The sequence below is a fragment of the Phyllobates terribilis genome, unplaced genomic scaffold (assembly GCF_046119375.1).
Source record: "Phyllobates terribilis strain yellow unplaced genomic scaffold, ASM4611937v1 Scaffold_2__4_contigs__length_985480577, whole genome shotgun sequence".
In the NCBI taxonomy this organism is placed as follows: Eukaryota; Metazoa; Chordata; class Amphibia; order Anura; family Dendrobatidae; genus Phyllobates; species Phyllobates terribilis.
In genome coordinates this window covers 734,671,542-734,699,099 of record NW_027362762.1, presented here as the reverse complement: position 1 = coordinate 734,699,099, position 27,558 = coordinate 734,671,542, and the positions used below count along the sequence as shown (strand labels likewise).

At 43.6% G+C, this 27,558-nt stretch overlaps 1 protein-coding gene across 1 annotated transcript; it reads left to right on the top strand.

The window, feature by feature from the left end:
- Positions 1–89: 89 nt before the first annotated feature.
- ATP5PB (ATP synthase peripheral stalk-membrane subunit b) lies at positions 90–27,240 on the top strand. The gene is made up of 7 exons (XM_073667197.1): positions 90–253; positions 1,118–1,154; positions 9,284–9,429; positions 9,748–9,911; positions 19,099–19,224; positions 26,202–26,381; positions 27,066–27,240. Exons 1-7 carry the CDS (start codon positions 226–228, stop codon positions 27,135–27,137), a joined length of 753 nt encoding a protein of 250 aa, XP_073523298.1. The 5' UTR covers positions 90–225; the 3' UTR covers positions 27,138–27,240.
- Positions 27,241–27,558: the final 318 nt, after the last annotated feature.

Genomic DNA, 27,558 nt, shown 5'->3' with positions numbered 1-27,558 from the left:
TTATGAGAGCCACATCCTTCTCTTCCTCACTGATGTAAAGGGCGTTACCTCACTAAAGATGGCGGATTTGACCCTTAGCCGTAAAGTGAGGCGTGAAGTCGTCAGAGCTGGGCGTGTCCTGCGCCATCTTGATCCTTGGGCTCTTGTCAGGGACACTGAGGGCACCGGTGTGACCGGCGGCGGCTGTGTGGTTTATCTCTGTGCTCCTGTTTCCAGCCCCGCGCCATGTTGTCCAGAGCCTCCCTGGTGACGGGTGAGTTGTGAGGGAGGCCCGCGGTGTATGCCGGGAGATGGCGTGTGTCCCCACAGTGTAGCTGTATGGGGCCCAGTAGGTGTCCTGTCACCTCAGCCTCCAGCTGCCCCATCTGCTGTGACCTTGTGCAGAGCAGTCCCTGCTGCCATCACCAGGGAGATCACTAATACATCGGTGCCCTAAACCCCACTGATCCCACAATGGGGCACTTCTATCCTTTAGACCGATGGTGGGCTCTGATCATAGTGCCCCATTGTTGAGATGTAGCAGTACAAGTACAGATCTCAGCAGCCCCATAGGGAATTGGTAGAGCAGCAGATGAACTAGGTTGACGGTGCTCGGCCCGCCGCTGGGGCGTCCGGGGGGACGGTGCTCGGCCCGCCGCTGGGGCGTCCGGGGGGACGGTGCTCGGCCCGCCGCTGGGTGGGGGGCGGGGGGACGGTGCTCGGCCCGCCGCTGGGTGGGGGGCGGGGGGACGGTGCTCGGCCCGCCGCTGGGTGGGGGGCGGGGGGACGGTGCTCGGCCCGCCGCTGGGGGGGGGGGCGGGGGGACGGTGCTCGGCCCGCCGCTGGGTGGGGGGCGGGGGGACGGTGCTCGGCCCGCCGCTGGGGGGGGGGGCGGGGGGGACGGTGCTCGGCCCGTCGCTGGGGCGTCCGGGGGGGACGGTGCTCGGCCCGTCGCTGGGGCGTCCGGGGGGGACGGTGCTCGGCCCGTCGCTGGGGCGTCCGGGGGGGACGGTGCTCGACCCGCCGCTGGGGCGTCCGGGGGGACGGTGCTCGGCCTGCCGCTGGGGGGGGGGCGGGGGACGGTGCTCCGGTGCATGCCACTGACTTCATTGCAAGTGTCTTTTCTTTCTCTTTGTAGTTGCCAGTTTGAAGAAGTCGGCCCCCGTCACGGCCGGGTAAGTACGGTTTAGCATTTCTCCATATAGTAAGTTGATTGTCGTTGCCTGGTTTAGGATCTGTTGACTTTGGCATTGTGAAGGCAGATCATAACAGCGGCTGATGGACCCCATTGACTGGGGGCCTATGACTACAAGCTGAGCTATTCTTATCACTGGAGTGATATAGACCCTGACTCGGGATATGAGCCATTTTCAAATACTCTATTAAAGGGGTTCTCCACCTCTGGGCAGCCTCCTGTCAGTGACCCCAGGGTGCTGCATAAATGAAGAAATAAATGTAGATTCACTCCCAAACCAGTGGCATTCCCCTTCCCTCTCAGCCCTGTGTCCACCGCTGATCACAGAAGAACAGTGTTTTTGTTCCTGCTAGGGCTTTACTGTGAAGGCTGCATCTGATCAGTGACTGACTGGCTGCAGTGGTCATACGACATTATTTATGTCAGGAGATAAGTGGAGTAGCAGCGCCGCCGTTCTGGGAGATAAGTATAGATTTCTTCTTAGTTTATGCAGTGCCTTGGGGAGGAGTCCTGAGGAGATAATTTGCATATTCCCACTGCATTTTGGGGTAAGTGAAGAGTCTCCGCGAGCTGAAAGAACACTGGATTTTGGCTGTTGGAGCTGAAAAGAGGACATCGGTAAACCAGGGGAGGAGTCCTGAGGAGATAATTTGCATATTCCCACTGCATTTTGGGGTAAGTGAAGAGTCTCTGCGAGCTCAAAGAACACTGGATTTTGGCTGTTGGAGCTGAAAAGAGGACATCAGTAAACCAGGGGAGGAGTCCTGAGGAGATAATTTGCATATTCCCACTGCATTTTGGGGTAAGTGAAGAGTCTCCGCGAGCTCAAAGAACACTGGATTTTGGCTGTTGGAGCTGAAAAGAGGACATCGGTAAACCAGGGGAGGAGTCCTGAGGAGATAATTTGCATATTCCCACTGCATTTTGGGGTAAGTGAAGAGTCTCTGCGAGCTCAAAGAACACTGGATTTTGGCTGTTGGAGCTGAAAAGAGGACATCAGTAAACCAGGGGAGGAGTCCTGAGGAGATAATTTGCATATTCCCACTGCATTTTGGGGTAAGTGAAGAGTCTCCGCGAGCTCAAAGAACACTGGATTTTGGCTGTTGGAGCTGAAAAGAGGACATCGGTAAACCAGGGGAGGAGTCCTGAGGAGATAATTTGCATATTCCCACTGCATTTTGGGGTAAGTGAAGAGTCTCCGCGAGCTCAAAGAACACTGGATTTTGGCTGTTGGAGCTGAAAAGAGGACATCAGTAAACCAGGGGAGGAGTCCTGAGGAGATAATTTGCATATTCCCACTGCATTTTGGGGTAAGTGAAGAGTCTCCGCGAGCTCAAAGAACACTGGATTTTGGCTGTTGGAGCTGAAAAGAGGACATCGGTAAACCGCGCGCCTCCCGGCGCGCGCATTTTGAAGCTTTTTTTCACTGTTTTCAGAACATTAACAGTAAGAACATGGAAGAGTCCAGGAGCCATTTGGTGAGCTGCATATCCTGCTACATGTTCACAGACTTGCCAGTGGAAAAGCCAAACTTCACATGCCAAAAATGCAGCTTGTGTCCCTGTTGGAGGAAAAGTTGCGAAATCTAGAAGAGAGGTTAACTACCTTGAAAATCATTAAGGAAGGTGAAGAGTTCTTAGACAGAGCAGAATTATCTCTTCATGATTCAGAAAGAGAAGAAATTCGAACTGCACCTGATGAAACAGAGGAATGGAAGCATGTGACCCACAGAAGCAGGAGGATCGAGAGGCAGTCAGCACCCATACTGCTCAGGAACCAGTACCAGGCTCTCACGCAGGAGAACCATGAAGAAATACCGCAAAATAAGACTTTGCCAGCAATGAATAACCTTGTAAGCCCTCAGAATCCTCCTGGATGGAGAAAGAAGAATGTTGTGAAGAAAAAACGGAGAGTGGTGGTCATGGGGGATTCCCTGCTAAGAGGAACAGAGGCCGCTATCTGCAGACCAGACATAACCTCAAGAGAAATGTGCTGTCTTCCAGGAGCAAAAATTAAAGATGTGTCTGACAGGATATCAAGACTCTTCAGACCTACAGATTACTACCCATTCCTGCTAATACATGTGGGGACAAATGACACCGCAAGAAAGGACCTGGAAACCATCTGCAGTGACTTTGAAGACTTAGGCAAGAAAGTGAAAGAATTGGGAGCGCAGGTGGTCTTCTCATCCATCCTCCCAGTGGATGGCCATGGAACAATGAGGTGGAATAAGATTCTACAGGTGAACAACTGGCTACGTCGATGGTGCCGTCAACAAGGATTTGGATTTCTGGATCACGGAATGAATTACCTATACGATGGACTACTTGCTAGAGATGGGGTGCACCTTACGAAGACTGGAAAACGTGTATTTGGAAGTCGCCTTGCTACACTCATCAGGAGAGCTTTAAACTAGAACAATGTGGGAAGGGAAGCAAAAGGCCAGAAAAAGCCATACAGCTGACAAATACTATTGAGATCTCTGCTACTGGAAGTGGAAAGGAAGAACAAAGACAAAACAATTTAAATAATAAAAATATGGGAGGAAGAGAAACCAATCACAAACTAAAATGTTTTTATACAAATGCACAAAGCATGGGCAACAAACAAGGAGAAGTAGAACTACTAATGCAGGAAAAGGAATATGATGTCATTGGAATCACTGAAACTTGGTGGGACGATACACATGATTGGAATACAAGGCTAAAAGGATACAACTTATTTGCAAGAAACAGACTTGATAAACGAGGAGGAGGTGTCGCATTGTATGTTAGAAAAGCGTATATCTGCACAGAGATTGAAGCTTCAGAGACTGGGAGTTCTGTGGAAACTGTTTGGGTAAGAATACAAGGAGAGAACAATGGAAAGGACACCATTGTAGGCATTTACTACAGGCCACCTGGGCAAGCTGAAGATATGGATGAACTCTTTATGCATCAAATGACCAAGTTCTCCAAAAAATATGACGTAGTGGTCATGGGAGATTTCAACTATCCAGACATTTGTTGGGAATCTCTCTCAAGTAAAGCTAACAGGTCAAGCAAATTCTTATCCTCTCTTGCTGACAACTTTATCTTCCAAAAGGTAGGGGAGAAAACAAGGGGATCTGCTACTTTGGATCTAATCCTTATAAACAGGGAGGAAATGGTTGAGGAGGTAAAGGTGGCTGGGACCCTAGGAGGCAGCGATCATGCTATTATAGAATTTTGGATAACTAGAGGAGGAAGACATGTGAAGACTCAAACTTCAAGGTTAGATTTTAGAAAGGCAGATTTTAAGAGACTCCGAAAGAGAATAGGAGGGATCCAATGGCTGGATGTCCTTAAGGACAAAAATGTCCAGGAAGGATGGGAAATTTTTAAAAATGAGATTCTCAAAGCACAATCGTTAACAATCCCGAAAAGTAGGAAGAATGGGAAGCATTTAAGGAAACCAGGATGGATGAACACAGAACTTAAACACATGCTAAAAAGAAAGAAAGAAATGTTTATTAAATGGAAAGAGGGAGGCATATCTAAAGAAGATTATAATGCAGTCTGCAGATCCTGCAGGGCACGTATCTGGTTAGCTAAAGCTGACAATGAATTAAGGCTTGCAAGAGATGTCAAAAGCAATAAAAAAGGATTTTGGGGGTATGTCAAAAGTAAAAGAAAAGTCAAAGATGCTATAGGATTTTTACAGGATGAAAATGGAGAAATGGTAAGAGAGGCTGTTGAGAAGGCCGAACTTTTTAACTTCTATTTTGCATCTGTTTTCTCTCAGAAAGAAAATGTAACATCAACTAATCTTAACTTGGATTCCTCTATTCCTTTAAAAGGACAGTGATCTGTAAACAGAAAGATTGTGAGGGAATATTTAGCTAACATAAATGAGTTCAAGTCTCCAGGTCCAGATGAATTACACCCCAGAGTACTGAAGGAGATCGTAGAAGAAATTTTAGAACCACTCTCCATAATCTTTGAAAATTCTTGGAGAACAGGAGAAGTCCCAGAAGACTGGAGAAGAGCAAATGTTCCTATCTTCAAAAAGGGGAAGAAGGTGGACCCAGGGAACTATAGGCCGGTGAGTCTGACTTCTATACCAGGAAAGATCTTTGAACAAATTATTAAACAACATGTATGTAAGTACCTGGATAAGAATGAAGTGATTAACCAGAGTCAGCATGGGTTTGTAACTAACAAGTCATGTCAGACTAACTTAATTTCCTTCTATGACAGAATCACTGACTGGGTGGATCAGGGAAATGCTGTAGATATAGTATATCTTGACTTCAGCAAAGCATTTGACAAAGTATCTCACACCATCCTTATTGAAAAAATGACCAAGTATGCAATGGACCAGGCAACTGTTAGGTGGATTCATAACTGGCTTAGTGATCGGACTCAAAGGGTGGTTGTAAATGGCTTCACATCCAGCTGGATGAATGTCTCAAGTGGGGTACCACAGGGCTCCGTCCTGGGACCTGTATTGTTCAACATCTTTATCAATGATTTAGATGAAGGAATTGAGGGTAAACTGATTAAATTTGCTGATGACACAAAGCTAGGAGGGATAGCTAATACTAGAGAAGAGAGAGGGAAGATTCAAAAAGACCTAAATAAACTGGAGCAGTGGGCAGCAACCAACAGAATGGTTTTTAACAGGGAAAAATGCAAAGTACTACATCTGGGCAATAAAAATGAAAAAAGCATATACAGAATGGGAGGAATAGAGCTAAGCAACAGTACATGTGAAAAAGACTTAGGTATACTAATAGATCATAGACTGAACATGAGTCAACAGTGTGATGCAGCAGCAAAAAAGGCAAATACAATTCTGGGATGTATTAACAGAAGCATACAGTCTAGATCACGTGAAGTCATTATCGGTCTTTACTCCTCTTTGGTCAGACCTCATCTGGAATACTGTGTACAGTTTTGGGCACCACATTTTAAAAAAGACATAGACAAACTGGAGCAAGTTCAGAGAAGAGCGACCAGAATGGTGACTGGTCTGCAAACCATGTCCTATGAGGAACGGTTGCAGGATTTGGGAATGTTTAGCTTGCAAAAAAGAAGACTGAGAGGAGACTTAATAGCTGTCTACAAATATGTCAAGGGCTGTCACATTGTAGAAGGATCATCTTTATTCTCATTTGCACAAGGAAAGACTAGAAGCAATGGGATGAAACTAAATGGGAGGAGACACAGATTAGATATTAGAAAAAACTTTTTGACAGTTAGGGTGATTAATGAGTGGAACAGGCTGCCACGAGAGGTGGTGAGTTCCCCTTCAATGGACGTCTTCAAACAGAGGCTGGACAGAAATCTGTCTGAGATGATTTAGTGAATCCTGCTTTGAGCAGGGGGTTGGACCAGATGACCCAGGAGGTCCCCTCCAACTCTACCATTCTATGATTCTATGATTTATAAGGGGTTACCGCTTTAAGGAATATTCATCTGCAGCTTTGTAGTAAACATTTTTGCAGGTGAGAATCCCCAAATGTGAATAAGATTTCTGTACCTGGTGCATGGATGTCTGCAAGACCTGTTCAGATGTCTGGAACATTGGCTGTGCTGTAAAAAGGGTGGTTTCCTAATGATTGCCTGCAGTGATTACATCAAGCTAACACTAACCTTAGTTGTCATATATAGTACATGCCAGCGTCACCGATGAGATCAATGATAGGCAGCAGTGGTGACGTCAGGCTAAAATTAAGTAACACCATCTGTATTGCACTGCAACTGTTCATCGGTGACGCTGGCATATACTATACATGACCGCTGAGGGTGGTGATTGTCTGCAGTGGTCACGTGAATGATTTAACGGCACATTGACTAGTGCTGGAACAGCCGGGGATTCGGAAGATAGCTTGTCATTTAATTCCATTTCCTGCAGTTAGACATTTTATAAATCTCAGAATTTTTTTTTTTCTGTTTAATTGTCCAAAGGGCGCCTGGTAGAGTGGTCACCTATAGCAGCGCACAACGCAGGGGAAGTTCACACAGGACAGACATGTTTCATGGGGGCTTGTGGCCATGAATTCCACAGCAGAATACATTAGTAGGCAAGATGAACAAATCTCATACACGTCTTGTAAACCGACAGATAATTGATGAAGCAGTATACGGGCTCGAGCCGCCCCCTGCCACTCTCCTGGTGTCCGGCTGCCCAGCCAGTCTCTTTACGATGACCTTCAGTGATCACACATGTCATTGTTGGAGGCTCATGTACACAGACGAGAAGGGCACCAGGCAAGTATCAGCATTAAGAGAAGAGGTGTCTAAGGTAGATATAAGTGATGATCGAGAGTGTTTCATTAACCCTTTCCAGCGAGCACGTGCTCGGGATTTCTTTTATTGTCGCTGCAGCTGGAAAGGGTTAATGAAACATACTCTATCACTAGTAGATATAGTTTTATTTATTTCTTTTTTGTTAGTAATTTTTTTTTCTCATTTAACCACTTACCAACCTCTACCATCTTCTTCACAGGTCCCTGTAAGGGCTGTATGGAGCAGGCTCAAGAGATGAGCCTGTTTGATAGCTAGCAGATGCCATTTTCCTGTTACAGCAGCAACCTGAGCAGTTTCTTAGCTCTGCTATTAACTATTTACATACTGCTGGCAATCATTGAGAGTAACATTTAAATGGCACAGTTGTCGCTGCATTCATTCCCGTCAACTCCCCCATGACACAATCGGGGGCAGCCAATGGGTTATCATGGCAGCTGGGGGCCTGCTGAACAACAAAAAAAAAAAATACAGGTCTCAGAATATGGTGACTAAACTTTTTTTTTTTTTTTTTTCGTTTTATGAGGTTCTGGATTTTTATTTTTTTTTACCCACTAAAATATGCCTAACTTCTCATCTTCACATTGCCAGGTCATTTTTACTACTCCAGAAATACTGGAATGACAAAATTATCCCTAAAATGGTAGAATTGTGGGTTTCTTCTCCATTTTACCGCACTTGGATTTTTTTTCCTATTTTTCAGTGTATTACATGGTAATCGGAATAGTGTAATTCAGAACTACAACTAAGTCCACAAACAAATCCCCATATTGACTACTGAAAAATAGTTTATGGCTTTTAAATCTCAGCAAATTGAATACTGCGGGAAGAGATATATATGAGCCCACTTTTTGTTCCTTAAGGACACTGAGGATATGATCTCTATTTTACCTCAGTATTTGTAAGTCAAAATCAGGTCAGGAACCATCAGAGATAAAGTATAATAAATGCAGAAGTGATGACGTGTTTCTTTTATCCAATCCTGGTTTTGGCTTACAAATACTGAGGTAAAAAACTGAACGTGTGAACATGGCTTCAGGTGGTTCGTGGGTATCTATCGGCGCAGGACAATGACCGGGTCTTATCGTATCTGAAAATGAACTTTTAAGGGTACTCTATGGTAATTCTCCACAGCAAATCATGCAACATCAACAGAGACGTCCTCACCAAATTGCGTGGCTTGTCCTGTGAATTACTCTTGTGATCTAACCCCTTCACCACCTTTTGGGTTTTTGCTTTTTCCTTTCTTGCTCCTCTTCTTCCCAGAACAATAATTTTTTGTTTTCCCTTAAATATTGGCAAGTGGGGCCTTGTTTTTTGCTTGGCGAGTTGTACTTTTGAACGACACCATTGATTTTTACCATATAGTATTCTGGGAAACATGAAAAAAAAACTCCAAATGCAGTGAAATTGCAAAAAAAAAAAAAGTGCAATTCCACAATTTGTTTTTCTGTGCTCGATTTGCCAATGAAGCCGTAATCCGAAGGCCAGGTGATATTTGTATGATCGGTGGTTGTCTAACTGCTGAGATCCTTACTAATCATGAGAACGGTCCCATAAACCCTTGCCGGGGGGGGGCCCCAATTTTTGTTATCAGCGAGGGTCTCGCAGAGACCACCCCCCCCCCCTCCTTCCCAATATGTGGGTGGTGGTATTAGAATTACTGCTTTGATGGCATATTCCAAACAAATGTCAGCAAAGCTCAATTAAGCAGTGCCTGAATGAACAACCTACCCCCCCCCCCATACCTACTGACACCGTACCTCGTATATGGTGCATTACATATATTTATGTACCCCTGTTTCTATTTCCTTATTTTTTTCCTTTCTTCCTCCATCAGAGTCTTGAACACATGCCGACCATTCCACACCGGACAACCAGCCTTGGCCCCTGTGCCGCCCCTACCAGAGAAACCAGGGAAAGTTCGCCATGGGTTGATTCCTGAAGAGTTCTTTCAGTTTCTTTACCCCAAAACAGGAGTCACTGGTATAAAATAATCATGATGATATCAATTAATGCTCAGCAGTGTTTCCTTCTGATTAATTTGCTCTACGTGGATGTAAAACCATCTTGGCATTATAGCCCCCAGCCATCGCTGGAACATAACCTCTGCAGATCTCTGCCCCATTGGCCTCATCAGTCTTCATTGGAAGTGAATGGTCATGGCTGGGAGCTGCAACCACCTTTTGTTATTGGCATCTCTGGATAATGATTTAGCTTTTCTTATTTATTTTTCTGTAGAGCTGAGAAAGGCGATCTCTAAGTATATGTACCATTTTAAGATTTAACTTTTTTTCTGTGTAGGCCCTTATATGTTTGGGACTGGTCTTCTTGTCTACCTCCTGTCGAAAGAAATATACGTCATAAATCATGAAACCATTTCCATGCTTTCAATGGGATTGGTCAGCATCTATGCAATCAAGAAATTCGGCCACAAAGTAGGAGAATTTGCTGACAAACTCAATGAAGTAAGTGATGTCGTCGGTGGTCTCCTTCTTCCCAGCCTACATTTAACCCCTTTCCGATCAAGTCAGTAATAGTACGTAGCTGCGCCCTGGGACTTATGGACCAGCTACGTACTATTACGCATAATGCGATCGCGCCCGCACACAAGCGGTGCGGGGTGATCACCGCCAGTTGTCAGCTGATTGTCATGGCTGACACCCGGTGCTATGTGCAGGGAGCGGTCCAGCACCGCTCCCAGCACATTAAACCCCGCAATGCTGCGATCGAAGTCGATTGCGGGGGCAAAGGGGGAGGTAAGCACGATACTCACCTCCTCTCTGGCCTCCAGCGATGTCTGCGGTGGCTCCCGGATGTTGTCATGACAACATCTGGGTCATCGGGAGGCAGGAAATTACCATATATTCCGGCGTATAAGACGACTTTTGAAGACTGAAAAATCTTCTGTCTAGTCTGGGGTCGTCTTATACGCCGGTAATGCTTTTGAACTTTCAGAAATTGACATGCGGGGATACTCTGGGGGTGTTAATAAGCTGCCGTGGCCGTATCCCTGCCATGTCGGAGTTAATATAAGGTGGAGGGAGTTAAAATACGGCGGCGGTAGGTCCAGACAGTCAGCGCTTCTGTGCTGAAACTGACACATCGCTGCATATTCCCAGCTCCGGACACAGCGCAGGGCTTCTGTGCCGACAGCTTTCACTTGTCACAGAAGCGCTGCGCTGTGTCCGGAGCAGGGAAGTTCGCATCGCTTCTGTGACAATATATGAAAAGCCGGCAATTCAGCAGCGGCATAAGCCGGCACCCGACAATTTAGAATAGAAAGAATAGAGCTTCACACATAGATTAGATAGATAGAAACATGTCAGTCACATATATATGAAGTACAGTGACAGTGTTGCTTACTGTACTTGTCATTTAGTGTAAAGGATTTATTAAAACAAATAATAATGTTTTCATGCACTGTCTCTTTAAAAAAGCCGGCCGGCAATTCAGCAGCGGTACCCGACAATTTAGAACAGAAAGATAGAGCATCACACATAGATTAGATAGATAGAAACATGTCAGTCACATATATATGAAGTACAGTGATAGTGTTGGTTACTGTACTTGTCATCTAGTGTTAAAATAACGGATTTATTTAAAAAAAAAATTGGCGTGGGGTTCCCCTTAATTTTAGTCTCTAGCGGAGGTTAAGCAGACGGCTGGGGCAGATGTTTGAAGCCTGGGAAGGGGGTAATACCCACGGAGCTTCCCAGGCTACTAATATCAGCCCCCAGCTGAATACATAGCCTTTACTAGCTATTAAAATGGGGGACCCCCCAAAAAAAATGACGTGGGGTCCCCCCTAATTTAATAGCTAGCAAAGGCTAGGCAGACAGCTGGGGGCTGATATTAATAGCCCAGGAAGGGTGCCATGAATATTGGCCCCCTCCCAGGCTAGAAACACCAGCCGTCAGCCGCCCCAGAAATGGCGCATTCATAGGATGCGCCAATTCTAGCACTTAGCCTCGCTCTTCCACGCTGCCCTGGTGCGGTGGCAGGGGGTAATAGGGCTGGGGTTGATGTCAGCTTATAATGCCAGCTGACATCAAGCCCAGGTTAGTAATGGAGAGGCGTCTATAAGACACCCCCATTACTAACCCCATAGTAAAAGTTAAAAAAAAACACAAACACCCAGAATAAAGTCCTTTAATTGAAATAAACACACAATTCTTTATTGTTCTAAATTAAACCATACTTACCATCACGCCCATTCCAGCTGAAGCCAACGATCTCCTGCAATAAATGTAAAATAATAAAGCAACCTCATCCTTACCTTTCCATGGTTCCCAGGACAGCTTCAGCTCTGCTACATCGAGATGACAGGCTGGACCGCAGCAGAACGCTGCCATCCAGCCTGTCATCCCGCAGACACTGAGAAGCGCAGGCATGCTTGCGCTCTGCAGTGTCTGGCTGTGACGGCATCCAGATGAGCCGACAATGAACTCAGCTCACCTCCTGGACGTCCGTCACTGACAGCGTGGGAAACTTCTACTGCGCATGTGGGGAGCAGGAGAATTTTCCCACGCTGTCAGTGACGTGCATGAGGTGAGCCGAGTTCATTGGACATGATCTCGGCTCATCTGGATGCCGTCACAGTCAGACACTGAGGAGCACAAGCATGCCTGCGCTTCTCAGTGTCTGCCGCATGGCAAGCTGAACGGCAGCGTTCTGCTGCGGTCCAGCCTGTCATCTCGATGTAGCAGAGCTGGACCGGTCCTGGGAACCATGGAAAGGTAAGGATGAGGTTGCTTTATTATTTTACTTTTATTGCAGGAGATCGTTGGCTTCAGCTGGAATGGGCGTGATGGTAAGTATGGTTTAATTTAGAACATTAAAAAATTGTGTCTTTATTTCAATTAAAGGACTTTATTCTGGGTGTTTGTGTTTTTTTTAATTACTTTACTAGAAATTCATGGCGGTCATGTCTAATATTGGCGTGACCCCATGAATTTCGGGCTTAGGGCCAGCTGATAATGCCAAGCTGGCCTTAACCCCTTTATTACCCAGTGAGCCACCGCACCAGGGCCCTGGATGAGTTGGGTACAGCGCCAGAAGATGGCGCTTCTATGAACGCGCTATTTTCCGGGGTGGCTGCGGACTGCAATTTGCAGCGGGGGGGGCAGAAAGCTTGGGCCTCCCTGCGCTGCAGATTCCAGCCCCCAGCTGCCTAGTTGTACCTGGCTGGACACAAAAATAGGGCGAAGCCCCACGTCTTTTTTTTTTTTTTTTTTTTAATTATTTCATGAAATAATTTAAAAAAAAAAAAAGGGCTTCCCTATATTGTTGTGTCCGGCCAGGTACAAATAGGCAGCTGGTGGTTGGGGGCAGCCCGTTCCTGCCTGCTGTACCTGGCTGGACACAAAAATATGGCGAAGCCCACGTCAACATTTTTGGGAAAAATTAATTACAAAATTAATAATAATTTAGGGACTGCATCTTTATTAACCCCTCAATTGTCATTTAGTGTTAAAATAAAGGATTTTTTAAAAAGAAAATTGGCGTGGGATCCACCATCATTATAGTCTCTAGCGGAGGTTAAGCAGACGGCTGGGGCAGATGTTTGAAGTCTGGGAAGGGGGTAATACCCACGGAGCTTCCCAGGCTACTAATATCAGCCCCCAGCTGAATACCTAGCCTTTACTAGCTATTAGAATGGGGGACCCCCCCAAAAAATGACGTGGGGTCCCCCCTATTTTAATATGTTTGAGTGACAGTTTTCCTGCTATATACCTGCATGTCATAAGAATTTAAATTAAAAAAGGACCATGTTAAATTCAAATCTGTTTTTTTTAAATTTTTACCGGTGTTTGGTATGCGTTGGAAAAGGGGTAGTCTTATACGGTGAATATATCCTAAACTCTATATTTTAACAGGAAAGTAGGGGGGTCGTCTTATACACCAGGTCGTCTTATAATCCGGAATATACGGTACTTTGTTCATTCGCAATGTATGACCAAAGTAATTTCTCCCCTGTGTGCAGCGCTGACAGGCTGCATGCCATAGGGAGTTGCTACTCTGTATGCTATGCAGCCGATGAGGCTGCAAAAAGTGAAAGTCCCATAGTGGGACAATGTGTAAAAGTAAAAAAAAATAGGTCAGAAAGTGAAAAAAATAATTGAAAAAATAATAATCCCCCAAAAAATAAAAAGAATATTGTACCCATAATATTTTATTTATTATGGGGAAAAAAAAAACCCAATAAAAGTACACACATTTGGTATCGCCGCGTCCGGAGCGACCTGACCTATAAAACTGCCCTACTAGTTAACCCCTTTAGTGAACACGATAAAAAAAATAAAAATAAAAAACAAAGCAAAAAACAATTCTTCATCATCATACCACCAAACAAAAAATGGAATAACACGCGATCAAAAAGACGAATGTAAATAAAGATGGTACCGCTGAAAACGTCATCTTGTCCCGCAAAAAACAAGCCGCCATACAGCTCCATTATTCGAAAAATAAAAAAAGTTATAGCTCCTCAGAATAAAGCGATGCAAAAAAATTATTTTTTTCTAGAAAATAGTTTGTGTAAAAGTGCCAAAGCATAAAAAATATATAAATGTGGTACCGCTGTAAACGTACTGACCCGAGGAATAAATCTTCCTTATCAATTTTACCACACGCAGAACGGCATAAAAAAAAAACAGCAAAAAAAACAATTCCTGAATTGTTGGTTTTTGTTTATTCTGCCTCCCAAAAATCAGAATAGAAAGTGATCAAAAAATGTCACATGCTCGAAAATGATACCAATAAAAACGTACACTTGTCCCGCAAAAAAACAAGCCGTCGCATGACTCTGTCTGCCAAAATATAGAAAGATTATAGCTCTCAAAATATGGCAATGCTAAAACTAGTCTTTGGAAAAAAAAAAGCGTATTTTAGTGTGTGTGACAGCTGTCAATCATAAAAACCCGATATGAATCTGGTATCGCGGTAATCGTACCGAACCTAAGAATAAAGTCGTCTAATCACTTACGGCGTAAAAAAAATAAACTCTAGGGTTAGGGTTGTGTTGGGGTTAGGACTTACGGTTGGGATTTCAAAAGTAAAGAAAAAAAAATGACGATATGGTGATCAGTGTTGAGCGCAAGTGCTCGCTACTTGAGTTTGCATCGGGTGCTTGGGTATGCACTGAGTCGCGGGTGTTCGAGTGACATGCTCGAGTCTCCGCCCCATATGCATTGCGACCAAAAAAAAACGTTGCTGGGATTGCCTGCCATTCACGAGTGATCCCTGTATGTTTCTTTTGGGTGTCTAACAACAGTGAAACATGCGGGGCGGGGACTCGAACATGTCACTCGAGCACCCGTGATAAATGGTGCATACCGGAGTACCCGATGCAAACTCAAGTAGCGAGCACTTGCGCTCAAGACTAATGACAACATTAGGTCATCATATTGAATAAGTTATCAAATTCTGTCGTACCTCTGGGTTCAAAATGTACACTATACCCCTTGATAAAAGCCTTGAGGGGTCTAGTTTCCAAAATGGAGTCAATTGTGGGGGGGTTTGCACTGTTTAGGCACATCATGGGCTCCCGAAATGCGAAATGGCGTTCGCTTTCGATTCCAGACAATTTTGCGTTGAAAAAGTCACAGTGCTCCTTCCCTTCTGAACCCTGACGTGCTCCCAAACAGTGTATTTTCCCCACATATGGGGTATTGACGTACTTAGTAGAAATTGCACAACCGTTTTTAGATTCCATTTTCTCTTACCCTTGTGAAACTAAAAAAATTTGGGGCTAAAAGATCATTTTTGTTGAAAAAGTTTGATTTTATTTATTTTCATGGCTCCATATTATAAACTTCTGTGAAGCACCTGGGGGTTAAGGGTGCTCACCACACATCTAGATAAGTTCCCCGAGGGGTCTAGTTTACAAAATGGTGTCACTTGTGGGGGGTTTCCACTGTTTAGGCACCTCAGGTGCTCTCCAAACGCAACATGGTGTCCGCTAATTATTCAAACAAATTTTGCATTCAAAAAGTCAAATGGCGCTCCTTCCCTTCTGAGCCCTGTGGTGCACCCAAACAGTGTTTTTTCCCACGTATGGGGTATCTGCGTGCTCAGGGGAAATTGCACAACAAATTTTGGGGGTCATTTTTCCTGTTACCCCTGCAAAAATAAAAAAAATTGGGGTCTAAAGTGACATTTTTGTGAAAAAAAGTTAAATGTTCATTTTTTTTCTTCCCCATTACAAAAATTCCTGTGAAGCACCTGAAGGGTTAATAAGCTTCTTGAATGTGGTTTTCAGCACCTTGAGGGGTGCAGTTTTTAGAATGGTGTCACTTTTGGGTATTTTCTGTCATAAAGACCCCTCAAAATCACTTCAAATGTGATGTGGTCCCTTAAGAAAAAAAAAAAAAAAAAAAAAAAATGGTTCCAAAATTGTACACAAGTGGGAAATGTTATTTATTAACTATTTTGTGAGATATCTCTCTGATTTAAGGGCATAAAAATTCAAATTTTAAAAATTGCGACTTTTTCAAAATCTTCGCCAAATTTCCGATTTTTTTTATTTATTTTTTTCTCCACAAATAAACGCAAGTGATATTGAAGAAACTTTACCACTATCATGAAGTACAATATGTCACGAAAAAACATTCTCAGAATCAGCTGTGTCCGTTGAAGCGTTCCAGAGTAATTACCTCATAAAGTGACAGTGGTCAGATTTGTAAAAATTGGCCCTGTCATTAACGTGCAAACCACCCTCGGGGGGTAAAGGGGTTAAGAGCCAACTCTTATGGATGCCACAAAGTGTTAGAGAAATGCGAGCTGTAGATGTGAACAGCAGAGCTCCTTAATTTATTGCTGCATGTATTTTTTGGACCATAAGATGCACTTTTTTTCCCCCCAAATTTAGGAGGAAAATGGGGGGTGCGTTTTTTGGTCCGAACCTTACCACATACTTGCGGCGGTGGGTTCTGCGGCGAGGCAGAGCGGCTGTGCGGCGGCGAGGCAGAGTGGATGTGCAGCGCTGCAACGACGAGGCAGAGCGGCGGTGGGTGCACGGTGATCTACAGGAAAATGGCAGCCTGAGCCGTCTGGGAGCTCGGTCGGCCATTTTTTTTTGTGGATCACAACTTCATGAAGGTGGCCACCGGACAGCAGCGCATGCCGGCCCCAGGCCCCGCCCACAGGCCCCACTTCCGCCGGCTTCCTGAAGGACCCTGCCTCCTGTGGCCCTCGCTCTAACGCCCCCCAGGTAAGATACCTATTCAGACTATAAGACGGATCCCATCTTTTCCACCCCAAAATTTGGGGTGCGTCTTATAGTCTGAAAAATACGGTAGTTAATAAATAACAATTGCCTCATGTCTACTTTACATCAGCATAATATATGTATTTTTCTAGGAAGTTAGAAGGGTTAAAAGTTGATCTGCAATTTCTAATTTTTCCAACAAAATTTACGAAACCAATTTTTTTTAGGGACCACATCACATTTGAAGTGACTTTGAGGGGCCTATATGACAGAAAATATCCAAAATCCTCATAGTCCTCAGAATCACATTCAAGAAGTTTATTAACTCTTCAGGTGCTTCACACGAATTAAAGCAATGTGGAAGAAAAAAATGCTAATTTAACTTTTTCCCAGGAAAAAAATGTTGCTGTAGCTCCAAATTTTGCATTTTCACAAGCGTAACAGGACAAAATGGACCATGCAATTTGTGGTGCAATTTCTCCTGAGTATTCTGATATCCCATATGTGGTGGAAAACTACTGTTTGGGCGCACGGCAAGGCTCGGAAGGGAAGTAGCAGCATTTGATTTTTGGAGCACAAAATTGGCTATAGTCGATAGTAGATGCTATGTCAAATTTGCAGAGCCCCTCATGTGCCTAAACAATAGAAACCCCGCCACAAGTGACCCCATTTTGTAAATTAAACCCCTCAAGGAATGTATCTAGATTATAGGACATTTCCTAACTTTCCCAAATTTTTATAAAAAAAAAAAAAATTACAGCACATACTGCATTGAACTACTGTACCTTAATTATATATTTTAGAAGTCAGTTGGTCTATTTTATTCCGACTCCACAGGACTGTTTTACCCCACATTCTTTATTTTCACAAGGGTAACAGGAGAAAATGGACCCTAAAATTTGTTCTTCAATTTCTCCTGAGTACACAGATATGTGGGGGAAAACTACTGTTTGGGAGCACGGCAGGGCTCTGAAGAGAAGGAACGCCAATTGAGTTCTGGAGGTCAATTTTGGCTGGAATAGATTGCGGATGCTGTGCCACATTTGAAGAGCTCCTGACATGCCAAAAAACAGCAACCCCCCCCCCCCCCCCCACACACACACAATTTACCACATTTTGTAAACTATACATCTTGAAGAATTCATCTAGAGGGGTAGTGAGCATTTTTAACCCTCTGGCGATTCACAGCGGAACCCCCCTCATGAGTGGCCCCATTTTACAAACTACACCCTCCAATGAATTCATCTAGGGGTGCAGTGAGCATGTCGACACCACGTGTGCCTCACAGAATTTTATTCTCATGAGTGCACCAATAACCTATATTTAAATGGGAACTACTTTTCGGGCAAAGTGGAAAGCTCAGAAAAGAAAGAGCACCATATACAGTATAGTGATAATTTTTTTTTTTAATGTTTTGCCGATTTTACACAATGAAAACTATTTTATAGAAAAAATAATTGTTTTTGCCTCACTGTATTCTGAGAGCTATAACTTTATTTTTCCACTGACAGAACTGTATAGCAGCTTGTTTTTTGTGATGTTTTCAACTTTTTGATTGTGTTTTATTCCACTATTTAAGCAGTATGATGAAAAAAGCATAGAATTTTGTTACTTGTGTTTTTTTTTTTATTTTTATACAGTGTTCACTGAAGGGGTTAACTAATGTGACAGTTTTATAGATCGGGTCATTTTGGAAGCGGCGATACCAAATATGTGTACTTTATGTAAAAACAAAAATAATCACTGTATTTTTCGGATTATAAGATGCACTTTTCAGTCCTATGACTAGGACTGACTGCAATGCCAGGCAGACTCTACAAAATGTACGGACTGTCTCTTCGATTTGCTGAGCGGTGGGACTGCTGGCAGAACTCCCGATTTGATATTGATGGCCTATTGTAAGGAGGGGGCTTTTAGGTCAAAGTGGCAGAATGTTAATCATATACTTTTTAGAAACTTAGTAATTATTTGTCATTCATTTCTAAAGGAAATGGGGCTAAATACTTTTGGTCCTGTTTGTACCCCTTAGCCCTGATTCATCAAACAGTTTTCTAGCCTAAAACTGCTTGGAAGTGTCAGAATTTTTCCCAACTCACAATTGAGCAAATCTTTTGCAATATTTTTTTTTAATGACTTTATACCAATCTCAGCCAGCTTGTTAAGTGGGCAGAGCTCAGAAGGGATGTGGACAAGCTTTCCCTTTTAAATGAATCAGAAGTCGTGTCATAAAAGTGCCTTACATTGCAGCACAGTTGTACACCAGCCCCTTAATGGAGTACATCTCTTTTTGTGGCACACCGCCGATGAAAGATGCATCAAACTTAAGATGCACACACCTCCTAATGAATTTGGTGCATCTTGCTCCCGCGCACACGTTATCTTGAGTCAGGCCCTTAGGTTTCAGAAGTGTGTATGTATGTATGTTTATATATCTCTACTCTCTCTAGGAAAAAGTTAGTAAAGCTGCAGCTGTGAAGGATTCTGCCATCAAGGACCTGGAAATTGCAATCGACTCAGAAAAGCAAGAGCAGTGGAGAGTTGATGGACGTCAATATCTCTTTGACGCCAAGCGGGTAAGATAGAACTGGAATTTGTATGTAGAGAAAGTTCTGGAAACTTTTTACATTTGTTATTGATGAAATCTACAGCAAAAGACAAAACCACTTCTATCAAAGTTGTGACTAATCACTGGCCTGCTGTCCATGTAAACCTAGTGGTCAAAATGTTACCTACCAATTTCTTACTAACAACATTACTTTTTGACTACACTAAAAAACTGAGAGCACTAATGGAATTATCCAAGACACATCCGTGATGTAGGCCACATTTTTTATATTATAATAAGCATTTTACTGCAGTTAAGTCTCCCATTTTTCTATTGGTGCATTGTAGAAGCTCTGAGTCTCCAGACTATCTTGCACGGTTCTTGGCAGTATTTTTGGTGAAATGACCGTTCCAAGATGCCTTCAGCAATATATAGCAATTTATGAAAATATCTACACAGCACAGGCCCAATGCTGGAGATGCCTTTTTTCTCTGTTCCTTTGTATCCCTTGGGTGAATTCCCACACTGCAGATTTTGTATTCTACGTCCTATTTGGATGAACAGAAAGAACTTTCACTCTAAAAATAAATTTAAACAGGACCTTTCAACAACTCGAGCATGTTAAACTGACCACATCATGGAACAGTGGCTGCAGAGCGGAATAAAATGTATTTTTTTTTTTCTTCTCTATTTTGGAGATATCGACTTATAAAATTTAGGTTAGAATTTATTTTTAACTAGGCGTTAACAGAGATTTGTCTCTGGGATGGAGACTTCTTTCCCTGCATGAGGTTGACCAATCATAAGTATTAGGAGTTATGCAAGGGAGAAAAAAAAACCATCTCCTTTCCTTATTTATCTCTGCAGCTTCTGTGTAGAGATACAGCAGGGCTGAGGTACAGTGGCGACCAAAAGTTTAGCATTTTTAAAGTGTGATTACTTGTGTCTGGTTGTTGTGATGCCGTTTCCCTGATTTGAATTGAAAGCGCATGAAGTTGTCATCATGCAAGACCTTAATTTTAACCCACATGCTTTTGAATATAGGTATGGTCATTTAATTAAAGAAAACAAACTGCCAAGTTTTGCACATATTATTTATTGATCACAACATGGAGAGTAATTCATTGCTTACAATGCCATAACTTGGTACTTTGTAGCATAACCTCTTGCTTTACTTACTGCACCACACCGACGGGGCATTGAAGCCACTAGGCTATTCAAGACATCTTGAGGGATCTTCCTCCATTCCATTTGCAAATCTGCAAAAATTCCTCTTTATTGGTATGGGTACGGGCCCCAACTCGTCGCCCTAACTCATCCCAAAGGTGCTTTATAGGGTTTAAATAAGGTGATTGGCTTGGCCATTGCAACAGGCGAACATTTTTCTTTGCTAACAAATTTTTGACTAAATTGGATGTGTGCTTAGGATTATTGTCTTGCTGGAATTTCCATCCCCCTGCCTACTTTGGTTTTACCATGTGGCAGCATTACATTCTCCAGTATATCCTTGTACATGGTAGCATTCATATTTCCATCAATTCTATGCAGAACAGCAGCCCTAAACCATGACATTGCCACCACCATGTTTCTCTGTAGGTGTTTGGTACCTTACATCATTACATTTTGCAACTGGCCGGTATATAGTGCTTGCCATCACTACCAAACAGTTTGAACTTGGATTCATCCGACCACAACACCTTAGACCAATCGTATCTCTTTCCATTGGATGTGTTCTTTGTCAAACTCAAGTCGGACCTTCCGGTTCTTTGCAGATATGACAGGATTCTTGACTGAAATTTGTGTATTCAACCCTACTGCTCTTAGCCGTTGCACCACAGTTTGGCGACTCACTTTGACCCCATATTCTTCTTTCACTTCTGGAGAAATCTGTACAGCACTTTTATGGACATCAGATACTGACTTTTTCTTAATAATGTGTTCAACTCTGGAGGAAGTTTTCCATGGTCGTCCACTTCTAGGTTTGTCAGCTGTTCCTTAACCTTCTTTTTCTTTCTTTAATATATGTGACTCTTGACTCTGAGAACAGTTGAATTCCATAGCTAGCTTTTTGCCTTTTGCCTGACTTCACTCAGAATAATAAGCTACTTGACATTTGGTGATTAATTTTTTCTTTGTCTTTGCCATGTTTTAACCTAAAAACAAACTCACAAAAAAAAAAAGAATTTTAGGCAAAATTTGACTACCCATGACAAAATATGCAAAACATTTGGCCCAGCAAATGTTGAAAACTAACACATAAAGGGATAACACAATTTTCTCCCTTATAGCTGACAGCCACTTGCTTCCGGTTTACAAAAACTTCCAGGAAAATGGCATCACAACAACCAAACAGAAGTAATCACACTTTAAAAAAAAAAAAAAATTAACACTTTTGGTTGCCACTGTATATATCATTATCAGTGTTGAGGAGGGTCAGAGCTGACGGCACTGTGAGATGATCAGTCAGGAGAGGAGAACGTGTTTCTTTCTTTCTTTCTCCCCTGCATGACGCCTCCTGCTTATGATTGGTCAAGGTCATGCAAGGGAAGAAGAACACGCCCCCCCCCAAGACAAATCTCTGGTAAGCCCAGTTGAACTATAGCATAAATTATAACCTAAATTTTACAAGCTAATATCTCCCCAATGGAGAGGATAAACTGAAGAATAAAAACTCTCTTACTCAGCTCTGCTCTAAAAGTTTTCATTAAATAGAAACTCAATTGCTGTTTTTTTAAAAACTATGTAAGCCTTTTGTGCAGATCTTTTTTTCTTAAATACCAAATGAAGCAGCTTTCCAGATGGTCTTCACAAAAATGTCTAACTATTTTTCCACTGCAGAGCACATGTAAGTGCTTTCTATTTTGATTGGACTAGTTCTCAGACCATTTAATAGGTCAAAGTAAAAGACGACACACTGTCAATTTTTTTTTTTTTCTGCTTGCAAGAAAAATGGATGACGCACAGATGAAAAATTATAAGAAATAATAGTGGACACCATTGGGATACAATTAGGAGAAAGGGTGTGTTGACAATATTGCACTATTCAGGATTTCACCCCCACCCCCCCAAATTTATATGTGCATGTAGCTTTTTCAAGGACAAGTCCAGCAATCCCTTTACATGCCCTTTCTGTTCATCTTTTACTGAGAAATCGGCTTTAGAATTTATATGCAAATGAGGCTGAAGAACTATTGTTGATCTGAAGCCTCTGTCACTCCAGCTCTCTTCCCCTCCGCATCCTACTTCTAGACTGATCTCCTCTAAGCTGTGTAACTTTAGGCAAAGGAACAGTCTGTCAAGAAGGAAGAAGCTGGGTGGGGAATAGAGCTGGAGTGACAGAGGCTGCAGATCTACAGCTTAATTTGCATATTGATTTAATCTCTAATTTCTCTGTAATTGGGAAACAGACTGGCCATGTAAAGGTATTGCATAAATTGTTTAAAGGGAATCTGTCAGCAGGATTTCACTCCACCCCCCTCCAACCCTTCCACAATCTTTGATGAAAGACCTACAGTCACTTTGACTACAGACTACCGAATTGTGACAGTGTGTGATGTGCACTTTGTCACCGTTCCTCTGTATTCCCAGTGTGGGCAGGTAGGCGGTCGATCATGTGACTGCATGTATGTGATTTGCATACTTGTAGTCATGTGGCGTCTTGCCTCCTCTTGTTTCTCTCTATTCTCTGCTTTTGAGAGAGGGTGAGTGAGACAAATCGTTGTGTGACCCCCAAATACGCAAATCACATAGTCACCGCCGACTTGCCCAGGGAATGCAGGGGAATCGTGTCTATGTGCACATTACATTTTTTTTTTCTGAGGCTGGACAACCCCTTTAAGTAACACTACAAAGGGAAAATAAAAAAAACACCTGAAAAAAAAAAAAAAAAAAAAAAAAATACCACTGACAGATCTTCAGTGGCCGCTTACCAAGTGCGACTGCAAAATAGGGTCTGCTGCCAAATGTAAAATGCACATACAGGCAATATGAAATAATGCTATATTGGCATATACAGTATACAGGTGACCACATTGTAAAATCAGTATGAAGAAAAGACTAGCAATATCTTTATTATAAATTGTAATAAGCCTAGATAATGTGCAAAGGAATGCATTTCTCAGCAGTGAGACTATCTACATTACAGTGTTACTTTCTCTGCCAAAGATACAATGGCTGCTAAATGGTGCCGGTAAGCTGTTATGCCTACGGCAGTCAGATACTTCTGTATAGAGCACACATGTCAAACTCTGGCCCGGGGCCATTATTCTGTATGGGGGGACCATGTGGGGCCATTATTCTGTATGTGGGGCCATTATTCTGTATGTGGGGCCATTATTCTGTATGTGGGGCCATTATTCTGTATGTGGGGCCATTATTCTGTATGTGGGGCCATTATTCTGTATGTGGGGCCATTATTCTGTATGTGGGGCCAGTATTCTGTATGTGGGGCCAGTATTCTGTATGTGGGGCCAGTATTCTGTATGTGGGGCCAGTATTCTGTATGTGGGGCCAGTATTCTGTATGTGGGGCCAGTATTCTGTATGTGGGGCCAGTATTCTGTATGTGGGGCCAGTATTCTGTATGTGGGGCCAGTATTCTGTATGGGGGGACCATGTGGGGCCAGTATTCTGTATGGGGGGACCATGTGGGGCCATTATTCTGTATGGGGGGACCATGTGGGGCCATTATTCTGTATGGGGGGACCATGTGGGGCCATTATTCTGTATGGGGGGACCATGTGGGGCCATTATTCTGTATGGGGGGACCATGTGGGGCCATTATTCTGTATGGGGGGACCATGTGGGGCCATTATTCTGTATGGGGGGACCATGTGGGGCCATTATTCTGTATGGGGGGACCATGTGGGGCCATTATTCTGTATGGGGGGACCATGTGGGGCCATTATTCTGTATGTGGGGCCATTATTCTGTATGTGGGGCCAGTATTCTGTATGTGGGGACCATGTGGGGCCATTATTCTGTATGTGGGGCCAGTATTCTGTATGTGGGGCCAGTATTCTGTATGGGGGGACCATGTGGGGCCATTATTCTGTATGTGGGGCCAGTATTCTGTATGGGGGGACCATGTGGGGCCATTATTCTGTATGTGGGGCCAGTATTCTGTATGGGGGGCCAGTATTCTGTATGTGGGGCCAGTATTCTGTATGGGGGGACCATGTGGGGCCAGTTTTCTGTATGGGGGGACCATGTGGGGCCATTATTCTGTATGTGGGGCCATTATTCTGTATGTGGGGCCATTATTCTGTATGTGGGGCCATTATTCTGTATGTGGGGCCATTATTCTGTATGTGGGGCCAGTATTCTGTATGTGGGGCCAGTATTCTGTATGTGGGGCCAGTATTCTGTATGTGGGGCCAGTATTCTGTATGTGGGGCCAGTATTCTGTATGTGGGGCCAGTATTCTGTATGTGGGGCCAGTATTCTGTATGTGGGGCCAGTATTCTGTATGTGGGGCCAGTATTCTGTATGTGGGGCCAGTATTCTGTATGTGGGGCCAGTATTCTGTATGTGGGGCCAGTATTCTGTATGGGGGGCCAGTATTCTGTATGGGGGGCCAGTATTCTGTATGGGGGGACCATGTGGGGCCAGTTTTCTGTATGGGGGGACCATGTGGGGCCATTATTTTGTATGTGGGGCCAGTATTTTGTATGTGGGGCCAGTATTTTGTATGTGGGGCCAGTATTTTGTATGTGGGGCCAGTATTTTGTATGTGGGGCCAGTATTTTGTATGTGGGGCCAGTATTTTGTATGTGGGGCCAGTATTTTGTATGTGGGGCCAGTATTTTGTATGTGGGGCCAGTATTTTGTATGTGGGGCCAGTATTTTGTATGTGGGGCCAGTATTTTGTATGGGGGGCCAGTATTTTGTATGGGGGGCCAGTATTTTGTATGGGGGGCCAGTATTTTGTATGGGGGGCCAGTATTTTGTATGGGGGGCCAGTATTTTGTATGGGGGGCCAGTATTTTGTATGGGGGGCCAGTATTTTGTATGGGGGGCCAGTATTTTGTATGGGGGGCCAGTATTTTGTATGGGGGGCCAGTGTTTTGTATGGGGGGCCAGTGTTTTGTATGGGGGGCCAGTGTTTTGTATGGGGGGCCAGTGTTTTGTATGGGGGGCCAGTGTTTTGTATGGGGGGCCAGTGTTTTGTATGGGGGGCCAGTGTTTTGTATGGGGGGCCAGTGTTTTGTATGGGGGGCCAGTGTTTTGTATGGGGGGCCAGTGTTTTGTATGGGGGGCCAGTGTTTTGTATGGGGGGCCAGTGTTTTGTATGGGGGGCCAGTGTTTTGTATGGGGGGCCAGTGTTTTGTATGGGGGGCCAGTGTTTTGTATGGGGGGCCAGTGTTTTGTATGGGGGGCCAGTGTTTTGTATGGGGGGCCAGTGTTTTGTATGGGGGGCCAGTGTTTTGTATGGGGGGCCAGTGTTTTGTATGGGGGGCCAGTGTTTTGTATGGGGGGCCAGTGTTTTGTATGGGGGGCCAGTGTTTTGTATGGGGGGCCAGTGTTTTGTATGGGGGGCCAGTATTCTGTATGGGGGACCATGTGGGGCCAGTATTCTGTATGAAGGGCTCTGTTGGGGTCATCCTACTTTGCCAGGGTTGTTGAGGGGAGGTACAGTACAGTCTTCAAACCATACTTGTGGAGGAATTCACTATGGGGGTATCATACTGTGTTTGGGGGGGCAATTTTGTTTGAATCATACTTTATGGGGGCAATGAATATTAGGAAAATTACTCTGTAAGGGCTGCAAAGTTGTGAGATATGCTCCTCTGTGACCCCACCAAATATTAAGGTGTTTTTTGTTTTTTTTTCCTCCTGTTTTTTTTTTTTTTTTACTAAATATCAAGGGTGGCCCACGACTATGTCCAAGTTTTTAATTTTGGCGCTCTGTGTATTTGAGTTTGACATCCCTGATATAGACTGAAACTGAAATGTTGAAAGCAGAATTGCCCTTTAATTATTTTCTTTATTTTTTTGCAATCTACAGAACAATGTGACCATACTTCTGGAAATCAACTACAGGGAGAGGCTGCTTACAGTCTACAATGAGGTGAAGAAGCGCCTGGACTACCAGTTAGCCCTGCAGAATCTCCTGCGCCTCAAGGAACAAGACCATATGATCAACTGGGTGGAAAAGGGTGTGGTGCAGAGCATTTCTCCGCAGCAGGTACGGTGATATCTCTCTGAGGCCGGGGTCAGACGGCTGTCTGTCACGGTCTGTATACGGACCACAGTGCCCGGCCAAACCATACGTCTCCCTAGCTGATCTTACAGCTTCATATGTTCCTATGAGGCTGTACAGTCAGATCATTCCGGGCATTTCTGACCATTTACAGCCCGTGAAATATGCCGGTCCAAGCTGACACAAATATAGATGTGGAGTGTCATTATGGCATTCCTTTGGTTTGACACATGTTATGTTCCATTTAGTCCAGAATCCATGTCACGTGGAGCTACCGCATAATCTGAATGGCGTCCTTAATTCTTGTTTGGCCACTATATAAAATGTATTGCAGAAGTAAATCTGGGCCACTTATTAGCGGTGGGGCCTCGCTTGCCAGATTAGGATTGTTCTTCAACACTCACGGCAAAAGCGTTCTTCACACAGTTGTGTTCTTTTTTTGTTTCTGAGAAGTCATTAGGAAAACAATGCTCTACGCCTTTTTGGAGAAACGGAAAGTACGTTTCATATTCCCCTATTGTTTTTAGTTCACAATACTTGTCTGTTTTTCTGAGCTCGTATAAGAGCTGAAATGCTGAAAGTGGTTTGCCTAAATAAAGCTTCTGCTTTTACATGAATTTTTATGTAAATTTCCTCTGTGAAAACTGACACGTTTCTGTTTATTTGCAGCAAAAAGAAAGCATCGCCAAATGTATCACTGACCTGAAGCTTCTGTCTAAGAAAGCACAAGCAAGCGTTTGAGTCTCTTTATTTTGTGTTTTGGCTGCTAAATTGTACAGATAAGGATCCTAACTGTTCAGCTGTACCATGGTTAACTCTTAAATACATATTTCTCTACACCCGGCTCATCTTGTCATATTTTTTTTTTTTTTTTGCTATATGCAGTATGGTATTTGTTGTATCACTGAATAGAATGTCAGTTTTGTGCCAGATGTTTCGCAATAATTTTTACACCTCATATACATAAATCATTCCGTTTATATTCTCAAAAAGGCATATGCTTCCTCTTGTAAATGCAACCCTTCACTTTATTGTCATTGACCACTTAATTCATTTGAGTGTATGGATTTGTAAATAGTCAAGTCTTGGTGCTAAATAGTCTGACCCAGCCATGGGCTTTGGGTATGGCCACGTTGTGGGTTTTTTTTTGTGGGGGGGGGGA